Below are 17,500 nucleotides of genomic sequence, written 5' to 3'. Positions count from 1 at the left end.
TAAACCAATGCCCACTACCAGCGAGAAATGAATGGTAAGCGGCTGTTGCGATGATGCAAATTCATTTGCAAATGCTATCGAAGGAGCTGGAGAGAGCTGGACGTCTGGGGAGACTTGTTGTCACTCAGCTTCCAGGGAATACCACAGGTTTCCAATCAGATCGTTTGTTGACTTGTGTGAAAGCTCCAATAATAATGATAATAATAATAATAATAATAATGATAATAATAATATAATTTGCATATCGCTAAAACAGCTATCCTGGATTTCCCAAATAGTCACTCATTTAGTACTGACCAGGTTAAACATTGCTTAACTTCGGTGATGTAAAAAGAACCAGTATGTCAACATAATTATGCCGATAAAATAAAACACGCATCAAGTGCGCTTGAAAGCCAAATCACAACGTAATATTATGAAAATAAACAAATATTTTACTTGTTTGAAATTTATCACAAATACATTTCAGAGGTATACTCCATCTTCAGTATGTTGTTTTGTTTCTTTTTTTCTTTTTCTTCTTCCTTGCCATGTTGTAAATTTGGAGAAAGAAATCTGTTTATTTGTGATAAATTTCAAACAAGTAAAATATTTGTTTATTTTTCTAATATTACGTTGTGATTTGGCTTTCAAGCGCACTTGATGCGTATTTTATTTTATTCAAATTAAAACAACGTTTCTATATGGAACTCACACCCTTGACTTAATTATGCCACACACACACACACACACACACACACACACACACACACACACACACACACACACATATATATATATGCACAATTTACCAACATCTACAAAAACATGACAATCCTCACTCTGATTAAAGGAAAAAAACAAAAAAACTTTAAAACAAATTTTAAAAAAGTAAAAAAGTACTTGAAGTCATCTGCATACAAACAAACAAACAAACAAACATTACAAACAAACAAACAAACAAACATTACAAACAAACAAACAAACAAACAAACAAACATTACAAACAAACAAACAAACATTACAAACAAACAAACAAACATTACAAACAAACAAACAAACAAACAAACAAACATTACAAACAAACAAACAAACATTACAAACAAACAAACAAACAAACATTACAAACAAACAAACAAACAAACAAACAAACATTACAAACAAACAAACAAACAAACATTACAAACAAACAAACAAACAAACAAACATTACAAACAAACAAACAAACAAACAAACATTACAAACAAACAAACAAACATTACAAACAAACAAACAAACAAACATTACAAACAAACAAACAAACAAACATTGCAAACAAACAAACAAACATTAAAAACAAACAAACAAACATTACAAACAAACAAACATTACAAACAAACAAACATTACAAACAAACAAACAAACATTACAAACAAACAAACAAACAAACATTACAAACAAACAAACAAACATTACAAACAAACAAACAAACATTACAAACAAACAAACAAACATTACAAACAAACAAACAAACATTACAAACAAACAAACATTACAAACAAACAAACAAACAAACAAACATTACAAACAAACAAACAAACAAACAAACATTACAAACAAACAAACAAACAAACAAACATTACAAACAAACAAACAAACAAACAAACATTACAAACAAACAAACATTACAAACAAACAAACAAACAAACAAACATTACAAACAAACAAACAAACAAACATTGCAAACAAACAAACAAACATTACAAACAAACAAACAAACATTACAAACAAACAAACAAACATTACAAACAAACAAACATTACAAACAAACAAACAAACATTACAAACAAACAAACAAACAAACATTACAAACAAACAAACAAACATTACAAACAAACAAACAAACATTACAAACAAACAAACAAACATTACAAACAAACAAACAAACATTACAAACATCGCATGTCAAACTAACAATAATATTCTAAAATTCTTGATTTCATTCCGTGACTTAAAAAGAATTCAGTTTGCTTCTGCTCATCCTAACACATTGGCACCAGATTGTCCTCGATTGAGATTTCTTTACTTCAGCCTTCCAGACTAATCGTTCATTTGTCTCCTCAACCGAAGATGATTCCATGTAGAGTGGGAAACGTTCGTGACATCCACGGAACTTACATTGTTTTTTCTTTTAATTCTCACACAAAAAAAAATGAAGAAAATTATAATTAAACAGAAACTATCTGGTATTTTAACAATGTTTATATATATATATATATATATATATATATATATATATATATATATATATATATATATAATATTGTAATATATATAACAATATTATATGTATATATATAATATTTTTTTTTTTTTTTTTTTTATTACATTTTCACCCCAAACAAGGCAAATTGCCACTTTGGTGTAGGGGGCTACTATCAGGGGCAACAACTACTGGGGTACTATGTAGGGATTTGGGCAGCAAGGTGTCGGTTCACGTTACACTTGAACTTCTGCACGTCAGTACTGTTGGGGAAGCAGGGACCTGGAATGGAATTCCAGAGTCTTGCGGTTCTGGGGAAGAAACTATTGGAGTAAAAAGATCTTTTACATCTAGGGACCTCTACAGTGTGGGGGTGGGATCTAGTAGCCTGTCGGGTTTGTCGAGGGTGCTCGCGTCGTGGGGGCACAAGTGGTTGCAGTTCGTCAGAGCATTCACCACTAAAATACTTGTAGAAAAGGCAGAGGGATGCAACATTTCGTCGATGGGACAGAGGCTGAAGCTTAGATGCCAGTTCAGGGCCTATCAGGTTTGCGACTCTCTTTTGAACCTTGTCAAGGAGCGAGAGACTAGTAGCAGATGCACCAGCCCAGATGTGGCAGCAATACTCCATACATGGGCGAATGTTGGCCTTATAGAGGTACAGGATACTTTCGGGTGTTAGTAGTTTTCTAGCACGGTAGAGAGAGCCTACCTTTCTTGCAGCAGCCCTGGCAATGCCTTCAATGTAATTGTTCCAACTCATGTTTCCTGTGAACGTTAGGCCAAGGAGTTTGAAAGATGGACTCTCAGATAAAGAGTCGTTGGCCATTGCTATGGGTGGTAGAGAGGGTTTCTTGTAATTATTGAATGAAACTAGTTTAGTCTTGGCAGCATTGAACGCAACCAACCACTTTTGTCCCCATTCCACTACAGATTGGAGGTCTTCCTCTAGTGTTTCTGCCATTTCTTTAGAAATGTGTTCATTCGTCTTCCTGTCGTGTCTGCCATAGAGTGTAGTGTCATCAGCATATATACCCATCTCAGAGGCAATGTTGTCGGGGAGGTCATTTATGAATATCAGGAACAATAGAGGTCCAAGGATAGAACCCTGGGGCACTCCAGCATTTATATCATATTGTTTAGATGTGCGACCGTCGAGGACTACCTGGATTTTTCTCTTATCTAAGAAGGATTTAGTTATGTTAAGTATTCTACCAGTGATACCGTATGATCTGATTTTACTGAGGAGACCCTCATGCCATACCCTGTCAAAAGCCTTAGATATATCTAGAGCTACCGCTCTGCCTTCCCCCGCTTTGTCCAGTGAATGGTATATACGTTCAGAGATCACAGTGAGGATGTCTGCTGTGGAACGGGCTTGTCTAAATCCATATTGTTTGTCAGTCAGTAGTTTAGCATCTGTAAGATGATGGACTAGAGCATGGTTAATTATGGTCTCAAATATTTTGGCAAAAAGTGGGAGGAGGCTAATGGGGCGATAATTTGATGGGTCTGTCCTTTCGCCAGAATTCTTGAATACTGGTACAACAGAAGCAGTTTTCCAACAGCCCGGAAAGCAAGCTTCATTAAGACATTTGTTGTAGAGTTTGGAGAGAACTGGAGCTACTTCGGCTGAGCACTTTTTTAATAGCACAGCTGGGATAAGATCGGGTCCACATGCTTTTGAGGTGTCAAGGTTTTTTATGATAGCATGCACCTGAGCAGGGGTGGTTTTCAGATCGTCTAGTGTGGCGTCTGTCCGCATAGGAAAGTCAGGTAGGGGGTGGTTGGAAGGGTCCAGTGTGGAGTTTGAGGCAAACCGACTGGCAAGCATGTTAGCCTTGTCGGTTGCTGAGGAGACAACCTCGTGATTGTTGGTTAGTGGGGGAATTGTTGATTGCCCATTATTTACTACACTGTTGTAGATTTTCCAGAAGTCTCGAGTTCCTAGTTTTTGTGCTTCGATGCGCTTTTTAGTGGTTTCCGTAAATTCTCTCTTAGCTGTCGCTATTTCTTTCTTAACGTTATTTCTAGCTTCTATATACTTCAGTCTGTTTGAACTGGACTTATGTCGGTTAAACCTACGGTATGCATGCTGCTTTTGAGTAATGGCAGTTGCACAAGTCGACGTAAACCATTGGGGAGAGTGGGGCTTACTATAAAATTTCCGCATGGGAACATGCGCTTCGATTGCAGTTTTGAACCAGTCAGTGGTCTCGTTTGCACATTGTTCAGCAGGGAGAGAGAAAATATTTTTCCATGGAGCATCTCTAATTAGTTCCCTGATGGCTTCCCAGTCAGCCTTATTATAATATCTCGTTGTTTTGAGCACTGGCTCTTCAGTTTTGGGTCTAGAGTTTAGGGCGATTTCAACCATTATCACTGCATGATCAGCGTTCCCGAGTGGGCTGTGGGCCTTCGTTATGCAGTCATCGGGAACTGTGGTCAAAAACAGATCTAGAAGTGATGCGTGTTGTTCTTCCTGGTCAGGGAAACGGGTTGGAAACGTAACAATTTGTGATAGGGAGTGAGATATAGCGAAGCTATGGGTTGTGCTGCCCGCTGCATCTGTGTGAGTAGAGAATCCAAGCCAGTTTTTGTGGTGGACATTAAAGTCACCAAACACATGTATTTGTGCGCTAGTGTCGAGGGACAGTGCCGTGTCTATGCTGTCAGATACTTTGTTTATTATGCAGCAGTCCTGAGTCGAGGGAGAGCGGTAGAGAAAATAATAGTAGCTAATACTGTGTTGCACGTTTAGTCTAAAGCACATAAAGGCTTGATCATCTGTTTCTAGGTTTGTTTCTCTAGTCAAGGGAAGGGTATTACGAATGTAAACTCCAAGTCCGTGCATATGTCTGTCAGAGTCCTTACGGCAGAGTGGGAGATATCCAGGCATGTTAAAGTGGTTAGAGGGAATGGAGGAGTGTAGGTTAGTCTCACTTAGTGCTAAGATATCCGGGGTATTTGTTAAGAGAAATGTAATATATATAACAATATTATATGTATATATAATATATATATATATATATATATATATATATATATATATATATATATATATATATATATATATATATATATATACAGGGTGTCCGTAAAGTTACTATACAGTCTTACAAGTTACTATACAGACACCCTGTAATATATTAACAGTACAGTAAGATATTGTATTAAAATATTTATTTGTAACAGAAGAAATAAAAAGAAATAACACCTTTATGTTTATAAAAATCTCAGAAAATACACGTGTTACATACAAATATAATACAATAAAACAATAAGACTGTATAGTAGCTTTACGGACACCTTGTATATATATATATATATATATATATATATATATATATATATATATATATATATATATATATATATATATATATATATATATATATATAACAATGTTATGAATATACAGGGTGGCCACAAAGTCTGGCTACATTATGTAGCCAGATTTATGGACACCCTGTATATATATATATATATATATATATATATATATATATGCTATGTTCACGACTTCCTTTGTTCATAGACTATGGATTGTTGTCCAATGTCTGAGCTCAAATTGCGTGTTTATTAGTTCTTAATTCCCTCCATTCTTTTGGGAATTTTTTGGTGGAATCAAAAGTGGCTTCATGACTGGGTTCGAATCTCCTGATTGGCAGGAATTGTCATCCTACACCGATGGTCGCGTAAGCATGAAACACTAGTGCCTGTAAGTGTGGAAGAAATTTTATGGACTTAAGATGTTAATTTTGTCGAGTTAAGCAGGACCTTTGTGGTTGCTTTTGAATTGAAATAAGCCCCCCCCCCCAAAAAAAAAAGAAGTTCACTGACCTTGAGATACTTGACCAATTTTTGGAGTTGCCAATATTCGGAGGGCAGGTCGGCATTGTTCTCTCCGCGTCGATCCATGATCTCTTCCTCTTCTTCGCTTTCTGTAGAACTTTCGCTAAAACTTTCTTCTGACTCGTCCTGAAGACGCCTCTTCAATTTGCTGGCATTCAAGAAAGAAGAAAAAAAAATCACTTGGTGAACAGATATGAATGACACCATAATGTGGTTTCAAATTAGTGATCGGACGATGCCAATATTTTTTCAGATTCCGATACAATTACCGATTTCGATTCTCTAAATATTTAACTATAAAGTTGTTATTTTTCACGATTACTGTAAAAAAAACAAAACATGTGTACAGAAAGTTAAAATAAATGTGTGTGTGTGTGTGTGTGTGTGTGTGTGTGTGTGTGTGTGTGTGTGTGTGTGTAGGGGGGGGAGTTAGATCTATAGAGTTTAGGTTTCCTAATTTTATTATTATTACCAGCAGTGGAAAATTTTAAATAAAAAAACAAAAAAACAAAAAAAAAAAAAAACAATTAAAAGAATCGTTTTTGGCATCGGAAAAATAGGCACACATTTTTCCGATTCCAATACTGATTCCGATACCCCAAAAAGTTTTGATGTTTTCGATTCTGGTTGCAATTAATCGTCTGAACACTATTTCAAATGCATTTTGTCTATTTATTCAAATGCTTTGAATTTCTTAAAAATGATTAAAAAAACTTTTGCCAAATTCTGTTATACGACACGCACCTAAAAAAGTCCTTATAAAGGGTCGTTCTTTATCTTTATTGTTTAATTATATCTGACAACTGACACCATCACTATCGGCCAAGCTCCAAACTCTGTCTCATCTCCACAATGTTGCACAAATACTTTAATGGAATGTGCTTTAATGAACTCATAGCACTTGTGGCCCATTTAACATACATATTTTAGACTAATAGCAAAATCCCACCTCTTCACTGTTGAGGTCTCTAGATTTCGGAACGCCTTTTACTCTAATAGTTTATTCCCTCGGATTGCTAGATTTTGAAATTCCCTACCTGTTTCCTGCTTCTCTGACAGTACAAACTTGCTGAAGTTTAAATGTAATGCGAACAAACATCTTGTTGCTCACCTTCCCAGAAACCCCTGTTAGACGCGATCTCCAAAGCTCCTGACGTTCCAAGTGGCGATATTTCTTAGTTTTGTGAGTAAAAAAAAAAAATAAATTGAAGCAAGGTCATCTCTAATTACGATATGAAAAAAAAATAATGGTGAAACTTTATTTCTTTTTTAACAATTTCTTTGGTGATGAATAATTTATTCTCTAAAATTAATAAGAAAAAAGTAAAAAAAAAAAAAAGAAAAAGAAAAGAAAGTCCAATGATTTTTTATTTCAAAATTTAAAAAATATTTGTATCTTAACCGGGGGGGGGGGGGTTCAATAGCATTTTGTGTTTTCATGCAAAGTTTTAAAGTTCTAAAAGATGCTTTCAAGAACGTTTGCTAAATTTTATCGTATCACAGCAGGTGTCTCCAAACTATAGAAAAACCTAAAAATATTCAGGAATAAAAAAAAAAAAAAAGAAACACATGAAAATAGCGTGGTGGTTTTCGTTTTGTTCCGAAAATGTTTTAAAAATTGAGGTTTTTGAGAACGAATTTCATTAAAAAGCAAAGCTCTTGAACAAAAAATATAAACCACGTCCAAATTATTATTTTTTTTCGGCCCGCATAGTTCTAAAATGTTTAAAAAATAGTGTTTTTATTTACAAAGGCAGTGGAAAATTTATCAACGCCTAGAGGCCACTCGAGGATAAGGGTTATCGAGTGTACAGTATTCAATGGGAAAATGTCATAGTAATCGTTAGTCTTGGAAATTTGGTAAATTGGATTATTTAAGCGGACGGTTCATCAAGAATTTGTTTACTTTGGACTTGAAGACAACCGTATTGTCAGCATGTCATAATGTCAGCAATATTGTTCCGTCTCCCCACCTCTTTGGAGAAACCTGCAATACAGCATCCATGCACTTAAAAAAGTTCAAAACTTCACCTTTGCGTCACGGGTTCGAGCCTGCCTGTCTACTACCACTTTTGTTTTAGTTTTTTACACCTGCAAACACCCGGGCAACGCCGGACACCCAGGCTAGTAAATGATAAATTGCTAAGGCCGACAATGACCAAGATCTCTCTGGTTTTCTTTCTTCTGATCTTGAGCACGTGGTGTAATGGGGAAAAGGGTGGCTGGTTAATTTTAATGCATCGAAAACCAAGCTTCTCTTTTTCACAATCGCTCTGACCTACATCTGGCCCCAATAGAAGTGAATGGCTCTTATCTTGAGGAAGCATCATGTCTTGACAAGCTTCTAGGACTGACCTTCACTCCTGATCTGTAATAGAACACATACATCAAATCTGTTGCCAAGATTGCTGGAAAAAGGTTTAAATCATTCAACCGCTCCAGTTGGTATCTCACGGCCTATACAATTTGCTATAAGAGCCAATTGCGTCCTAAAAGGGAACATTGTTGCCACATTTGGGAAGGAGCTGCTTGGCGCACCCTATTCAACCTTGATAGAGTTCAAAACTGGCTTCATAAACTAGCAGGTGATGCCCTTTTCTCTTCCCTGCAACCTCTTTCCCACAGAAAAGACGTTGCGAGCCTGTGTCTGCTCTATCGTTATTTTATGCCAAGTGCTTGTCTATGTCCCCACCCCTTGCCAAACTTCCGCAAAAAAACTCTCAACTAACTACAATCACTATCAACAATATAACAAAATAATGTCGACGCTTGGCCTTTTGGTCAAGATCAAAGTGTAGTATCTGTTCTTCAGATGCTGCACTTCTATTTCTTGTTCTCTTTCGGTGGAGGAGAAATCCTTCACGACTGAGACAATTTTTATTTTTGTACCTTTTCTCCACGTTAAAAAACGACCCTGGTGTCTAACTCTGTCCCGTGGGGAGGCATAGTAAATAGGTACAATCACTATCAACAATTTTCTCCACTCTCCATCCGTGTCTGAATGTAAACGCAGATTCCATGGACAAAGTTTCTTTCCCAGAATTGCCCACATGTGAAACACGGTTTCATTGGCCGATTCCCAGCCGATAACAGGATGGTAGCCTTCAAGTCCAATGTAAACAACTTCTTGTTGAGTCGTCCCCTTAAACAATCCAAATTCTACTTAACTTACACCATCAACGATTATTAAACTACCACCTCACATTCATTAACCCTTGTTCTTGAATAGCCTTTTGACCTTGGTAAATGATAACTTCCTTGTCAATAAAAAGAAATTTACTTCTGAGAGACACTCTTCTGGAGGTTGAAAGTTCAATCCTTATTGCTGGCGATATTAAGAATACAATTACAAATTATTTTGGACTTCTATCCGGTAATGGTTGATAGAACAAGAACATGCTACTCGCATAGATTGAAGAAAAATCTTTGTTCAAAATAACATGCAGATTCCCGAGTTTGACCAGATACACCTGAAAAAGTTTGGAGGTTACACCGTCCAAAACATTGTGAAAATAAAACTGAAGATAAGAACAGCAGTCCATACAATACAAATTATAAATCCTCATCTAAAAAATTCAGAAACACGATGATTGCCTTGGCTGCATTAAAAATGATACTAATACTTCAAGCAGCTGCTGCTGTTGTTTGTTTCTTTGTTTAGTTTGTTTTTAAGTATAGAGCTTAGGATTGTCTGGTCTGCATGAAGCTCTCTTTGGTAGCTGTAGCTATTTGTTAATCTGTAGGATTGCAGATGTTTTTCATCAATGCCAAGAACAGCAAGCATACAAAGTCAGGGAAGGTTTGAGTCCGAACACACAAAAGAACGACACCGAAGCAACATTGTTATTGTCACACGATTTAGTTGCAGCTTTCTTTTTTTTTTTTTACAAAGGAGTTATCACTTATCAAGGCCCAAAGGCCACTCGAGGATAAGGGTTAATGAGTGTATGGTAGTCGATGGAAAAATGTAGTAATCATTAGTAATGGAAATTTGGTAAATGGGATTACTTAAGGAGAACGGCTCATCGAGAACTTGTTTATGTTGGACTTGAAGACGACCACATTGTAGTCAGCCGGAAAGCAGGAAAATAAAACAGTTCACCAGGTGTTCAGTTCTAAGAAAGAAGCTTTGTTCATGGAATCCACGTTTAGATTTAGGCACAGATAAATAATGGGGGAAATTATTGATAGTGGTTTCAAATAGACAAGTGTTTTTCATGAAAGTCAGGATAGGGAGGACCATAGATTGGAGCTCAGACGATCACTTGCCATGGAAATAAAAAAGTAGAGACATGCTTGCAAATCTCTTCTGTGGAAAGAGGTTGCAGGGAAGAGAAAAGGCCCCCCACCACTAGGCTACAAAGTCTATTTTGAACTCTATCACAGCAGGATAAGATGCTTCTAGCAGCTCCTGCCCAGATGTGGCACCAGTACTCGATCCTTGCATTCTTATTATAGATCAATGAAGATTGAAGTAACTTCCAACTTGACACATCTTTGCTTGCCACATGCAGAGGCAGAGATGACCAGAGGCCGACAGATCCTGATACCGACTCCTCCTGGATTTACATCAGAGCTCTGTAAGCCGATTTGCAGTTTTAATAATGCTTAGAGCCAACACTTGTCTGGCATATATCTAAGTTCGTGAGATTGTGTATAAGCTGCCAATATATTTTAATTATTCATAATTGTGACTTGTGTTTGCTGAGATGCAAGTTTTTAAGTGGCCATGGCTAGATTTACTTGACTTCAAATTGTGTTGCAGTTAATAACATCACATTGTGACAATTTGTGTTTGGCACCTATTTTGGAGTTCTTGCTTTTATAGTCAATGCTGAAAGGTGCTTGGCTCCCAGAGACAACTATTTCTGATAGGTTTATGCCTAGTATCATATTCAACACAGTTACATTGATACATCAGTTCTCATTAGATTAAGCAACATGTAGCCTGGTCAGTACTAGATGGGTGACCATTTAGAGAGACCATTTTGACTACTCTACACTCTTTAACCCTTATCCTTGAGTGGCCGATCGGCCTTTATAAGTCGTGCCGCCTATGTAAAAAAAAAAAAAAAAAAAAAGATGCTAGATGCTGTACATCATCTTCCCATAATTGGGATATCCATGCAGCTAAGAAATATTTATGGACTTGAGATTCTCTGTAAGATTCTTTCTTCAGAAAAAGTTTGATCGATTCATTAAGTCTGGTATTGGCAACTAATCGAAATTGAGTATTTCGACCAATAAACATCAAATAAGCCTTTTAGTTTCTCAACTATTCGAATGAATACTTCCCCCTTCTCAATAGGAAACCTCCAAGATGCTCACTCTCTAATTTTTCTTTTCAATTCGAGCTTCCCCAAAATTGCATTCTGGAAGGATATCACTTACTCCCCACCACTCCCCATTTTTTTCTTTTTTCCTCTTATACCTAAACTTTTTCCTGATTAGAGATTGTCCTGCTTGTTTTCGGTTCAAAACAAGCCGGAAAACAATGGAGGGGTGGGCGCTATCATTTTAGAAAGTATTGGGAGGGCATTACTAATACCTTTTTTCATTTCTTGTTTCCCCCCCCCCACTCTACGATAAAATGAAATTATTTTTAATAAAAAGTTATAACAAAAGGAAATACATTGCATAAAAAATAATATTAATATCCGGAAAACTACTTGTCTTCGCCAATTTTGAATGTAATATTCGTCTTCAGCATATTTCAAATCCTTCAAAAGTCATCATTTTAAATATGTGCATTAAGGTGGAAAGAAAGTAAAAATTGACAAAATTATTTTTTTAATTAGGTTGAACTCTGGAATTTCCCAAAGAATAATACGGTTAAATTCAAGTAAAGTCCCTCGATGCTTGCTGCGGGACTACCAGACTAAAATCAAACATCATAAAAAAATCGTATCCAATACAGAATATTCCCCAAAGTTTTCCTTAAAATTAATTGAAAAAAACAAAAAAAACCCCCCAAAACAAAACAAACAAACAAAAAAAACAAACAAACAAAAAAAAAAAACCCAAAACAAAACAAACAAATAAAAAAAAACCCAAAACAAAACAAATCAAAAAACAAAAAAAAAAACAAAAAAACAAACAAACAAACAAACAAAACAAACAACAAACTCGGTACTTGTGCACTTTTAATACCGTGCTGAAATAATAACGTTATTATTTCGAAAGCCATTCTTAACATGAGGTGGGGCTTGTGACTATTATTTGCTTTCACCTAACAATTTAATAAAAAAAAAGATATCGTGAAATTTGAATTTAACCTGTAAAAACTATTTAAATAAAGCGCGGTATCAAAAGTGCATGATCACCAAAAGCTCTTTTGGGAATATTCTGTATTGGATATGTTTTTTATGTTGTATTTTAGTTTGACAGGTCCGCAGCACGCAGCAGCAACGTCGGGGAATCTGGTAACATAATCTCGTAAGGGAGACAATTCGTTATATTATGACAAACTAATCCAAGGGAAATAACTTTTGCTATTTATTTGGAGAGTTATATACCTTGCTCATCTAAACTCGTATTTCGGCAAGACGACTCACCCAGCTGGATTTTATTTATCTGCCCCGATCCAGCAGCAAGGTCAGACATAAGGAATGCGGTTTTAAAAATAGCCTGGTCTCTATTTCCTTAGTTTACTTAGACACGACCTAAAAAAAAAAAAAAAAAAAAAAGAAAGAAAAGGAAACACCCCCCAAAATAAAGTTGATGATTTAAAAAAAAAACTAATTAAAATCTATTTAAATCAAAGGTGCGTTTATATTATGATAACGAAAAAAAAACGGTAAATTTTTACCTGGTTTACACCTTACCTTCACATAAGACGACGTCTGGAGATTTTCGGGTATGCTAAAAACGAATATCACATTTAAAATTTTCGCAAATATATAGTTTTCCGGATATTAAGCAATGGGGTCATCTTGGTACGCGCGAAAACGCGCTCTTGCGTCACGCGCTTGCGCGTACAAAGATGGTCACCACAATAATATAAAACAATGACATTGTTTAATATCCGGAAAACTACTTATTTGCGGAAATTTTAAATGCGATATTCGCATTCAGCATACAGGAAAAATGATAAAAGTCATCTTTTTACAAGAAAATGTTCTGACATGATTAAAAATCCGAAAATTGGAAGAGAAGCCGTAAATACCTTATAATATTTTTACATTACGCCATTTTGAATTTAGCGTAATGTAAAAATATTGTAAGGTATTTATAGCTTCTCTTCCAATTTTCGGATTTTAATCACGTCAAAATGCATTTTGTTTCCTTTTGATTGATTGATTGTTGCTATTTCTTCTGATGAGTTAATGGCATAATAGATTCACTGATTTATATAATAATTAAGAGATTGTGCTATTTTGTGCTACGAAACAGATACTGTCAAGAATTGTAAATGTCAATTGAATTGAAGGAATTAATTGTAAGATGGTCAATATAATGAATTTTGGAATATAGACTTTTGTCATTCATTCATTATATGCTCTGTAATTACATTGAGCATCTTAAATAAGGATTGGTATATATTATAAAGAAATAGAGTATATTTCCATAGAAATATATCATAATTTAGGAATTTAAAATTTGTGATTTGAAAAAGTTAAATTTCGAATATAGAAATTTTATTGTATGCAAGACAAAGAATACGGTATAGTAAAATATATTTCCTTAACCCATGAGTTTTCGATGTTTATACATCTCCTTGGGGGAAAATATTAGCAAATATTATAAAAGGTTTGCACCTGATTTGCTAAAGGTACTGAAGATAGAAAATTTAATGAAATGTTTTTTTAAGTTTTTAAATACTTTCCACACGCAGATCCACTAAAATCCCTGTGTTTATTAAAGAGTGCTCCACGGAGGACATGGGCAGGCACACACACACACACACACACACACACACACACACACACACACACACACGCACGCACGCACGCACGCACGCACGCACGCACGCACGCACACTTTTATTTGTTTTTACATAAACAGTAATATGTTGCTACACAGTCATGAGCATGTTTTGGTCAGCTAGTTACCAGAAACTAGAGATCTCTTCAAGCGATAAAGCTTATACAGAAACACAGTTTATAGTGAAAACATCAGGTCTTCCTCGTCACTGGAAGTTAATATCAGGAGGTTCCATCAAATGTTATGAAAAATATGATTGGTTGTAGGTAAATAAGAACCGATACGGGTGCGTATTTGAGTATGTGTTGAGATATAGGAAGGAATGAGAAAGAATCGAGATAGAGGTAATGGAAGACTAGAAAGAAAGATATTCGTATGCGTGTGTGATGGCCGCCCTAAATCTTAAACATACTAGTGTGTATAGGTTCAAACAGTAGGGGAATGTGGATTTGTCATATCTTTGCTAAAGGTAGTTTCAGATTTAATCGGGGTTATTCAGTCATAAAAAAGCTTTTAATTTTAATTTGACTAGAATTTTTATTTGGTCAGAAAATGCACGACGTACGTTGCCCGAGGAAGTCCCGATATTTTCATTGCAAACTTTGCTTCCGCATAAGCTGTATCGCCTGAAGAGGTCTCTAGTTACTGGTAACTAACTGACCGAAACATGCTCATGACTGTGTAGCAACATATTACCGCTTCTGTAAAAACAAATAAAGAGTGTACCCTACTCCACTTCGGTATTGAGCACTCTCCTATTAACCTCGTTAAACTTCATTGGTAAATTAACCCTGGAAAATAATAACCTCGGATTATATATAGTCTTAGAGGGTCCTTGCCTCGAAGCTCATTTTACTAAGAAAATCGTCCATATTTTATTTGGACATATATAATATTTTTATTTTTTTTTAAAACAATAATCTACGTACATGCATGTTTCTCAGCACTTACCACTCTTCAGCGTAGCTTGACTGTGTCCAAGAATCGAACTCTGGATCATGTGTATCACAGTCCGGCGCGTTGACCGTTACACCATGAGCTCCTAGATAATCTTACTGTTTATTTTTATTATTTATTTTACTATTCATTTTATTATTTATTTTTACTGTTTATTTTATTATAAACTTAGATTTCTTGTTGATTCTATTAAACGATAAATACGGTTAAATAGCGTTTTCGATTCCTCGACACAGTCAAACTACGCTGAAAAGAGGTAGGTACCTCGAAGCATGCATGTGCGTAGATTATTATTTTTAAAAATAAATAAAATTCTATATACGTCCAAATAAAATATAGGCGATTTTGTAAATAAAGCGGGCTTCGAGGCGAAGGCAATATTTAACCGTATTTATCGTTAAAAAAAATCAGCAAGAAATTTAAGCTTATAAACAATGAAAATAAACAGTAAAATTATATAGGAGTTCATGACGTAACGGTTAACGCGCCGAACTGTGATATATATGATCTGGAGTTCGATTTCTAGACACAGTCAAGCTATGCCGAAGAGAGGTAGGTACCTCCAAACACGCATGTATATAAATTACTGTTTTTAAAAATGATAAAACTATAAATAAAACTATTATATACGTCCAAATAAAATATGAGTGATTTTCTAAGTAAAACGATCTTCGAGGCGAAGGCATTATTTGACCGTATTTATGGTTAAGAAATCTAAGTTTCTAAAGGATAAAAATAAAGAGCAAAATTATCTCGGAGTTCATGGCGTAACGGTTAACGCACCGGACTCTGCTACATATGGTCCAGAGTTTCGATTCACAGACACAGTCCAGCTATGCATGTACATAGATTACTGCTTTTTTTTTTTTTTATAAAATAATAATAATAATAATAATAATAATAATAATAATAATAATAATATATATATATATATATATATATATATATATATATATATATATATATATATATATATATTTGGAATGGAGAGGGCTCCCGTAAGCCGTGGTGAAGGCAACCTTCTAGGAGAAGCAAATCTCTGATTTAAAAAAACATAAAGCGGGATACCAGTACCCGCATTAAGCTGGTCTGCAGTTTAATTTGTTGCTAGCTACCTTGCTCTTGCTTGTTGCTGGATCTCAACATTTTGAACCGAGAGAGAGATTTAGCTGTCGTACAAAGCTAAGACTCTGTAAAACATCTTTGTATAGATACTCTCTCAGGCATTTGGGCTCATGGACTTCAAGTGTCTGAGGGAGTGGCACTCGTCTGACAAGATGTTACAATCATCATCATCATGTATGTGGCACTCGTGTCGTCCAAGCGCTTGTCACTTTAATACAACGATGTACAGATGTTACTTGAGATCTATCTTTTATCTGTCATCTGAGATGGCATGGACGACAAGATTGGGAGAACTCAATGTGACGGCGATCATCTGGAAAGATGCAGCAATCATCATGTATGTATGTATGTATGTATGTATGTATGTATGTATGCATGCATGTATGTATGTATGTATGAATGTATGAATGTATGTATGTATGTATGTATGCATGCATGCATGTATGTATGTATGTATGTATGTATGTATGTATGTATGCATGTATGTATGTATGTATGTATGTATGCATGTATGTATGTATGTATGTATGCATGTATGTATGTATGTATGTATGTATGCATGTATGTATGTATGCATGTATGTATGTATGTATGTATGCATGCATGTATGTATGTATGCATGTATGTATGTATGTATGTATGTATGTATGTATGAATGTATGAATGAATTCTATGATCGATTTCACAAATGACTAATATGCGAAAGGTTTTATCACTGGCAAACAGGGGTTCAGTGTTTTCTTAAGATTTATTTTGCAATCCAGCACAATATTCTTTGCACTTTTGGTAACTGTTTTTTATTTCGAACTGGGGAATCCCCAGCGGTAACTTGTTCTTGTTCCGTCATCCATGACCGGGCAGAAGAAGTCTTAAGTAATTCATAATTGTATTCTAAGCATTGAGAACCATATCTGAGACGAGGATAGTTATTTGAAAATCTAAACGCCCTAAACGATATCTTCTTCAGTTTTTTACGTAGAAAAACTCGTAATAATTGATGAAGACTTGATGAAAATAATAGCGCCTAATCGTCATGCTTAAGGCCTACTCTAATCCTAACCCTAACCCTAAACCGTCATATAGCCAGCACCACTGCCACTGCACACGTGGGAGAGCTTCATGCGGCACTAAGTGTATCAGTAAGTGAGCATTAAAAATGATGATCAGAACTTTAATAATTCAACTTACTATTTTTCGAAGCTTATAACTACTTGAAAAATATAATTCAACCCCTAATTTTTTTTCAATTAAAGGAGCAAAGACCAAATTAAAAAATAAATAACAGGTCTAATAGCAAATTATGCAATATTTGTTTTTTAAAGCGGTTTTCTTTAAAAAGAAATATAAAGAAAATCAACATATTTTGACTTGCTTATAACTATATGTATATATATAAATACCAAAAAAATCACTTACTTA

The 17,500-nt window shown here is 35.2% G+C and overlaps 1 protein-coding gene across 1 annotated transcript in view; it reads right to left on the bottom strand.

Moving 5' to 3' along the window:
• The window catches only part of LOC145247954 (outer dynein arm-docking complex subunit 2-like), a 627,728-nt gene that overhangs the window by 332,662 nt on the left and 277,566 nt on the right, over positions 1-17,500 (bottom strand). The window contains exon 10 of the mRNA XM_080109601.1: positions 6,065-6,224. Coding sequence (XP_079965727.1) covers positions 6,065-6,224 — 160 coding nt within the window. The remainder of the gene's footprint in view (positions 1-6,064; positions 6,225-17,500) is intronic.

Source organism: Euprymna scolopes, chromosome 26, assembly GCF_053919585.1.
Source record: "Euprymna scolopes isolate OS-2025 chromosome 26, ASM5391958v1, whole genome shotgun sequence".
In the NCBI taxonomy this organism is placed as follows: Eukaryota; Metazoa; Mollusca; class Cephalopoda; order Sepiida; family Sepiolidae; genus Euprymna; species Euprymna scolopes.
The sequence above is the reverse complement of the archived record's forward strand: the minus strand, read 5'-3'. Positions and strand labels throughout refer to the sequence as shown.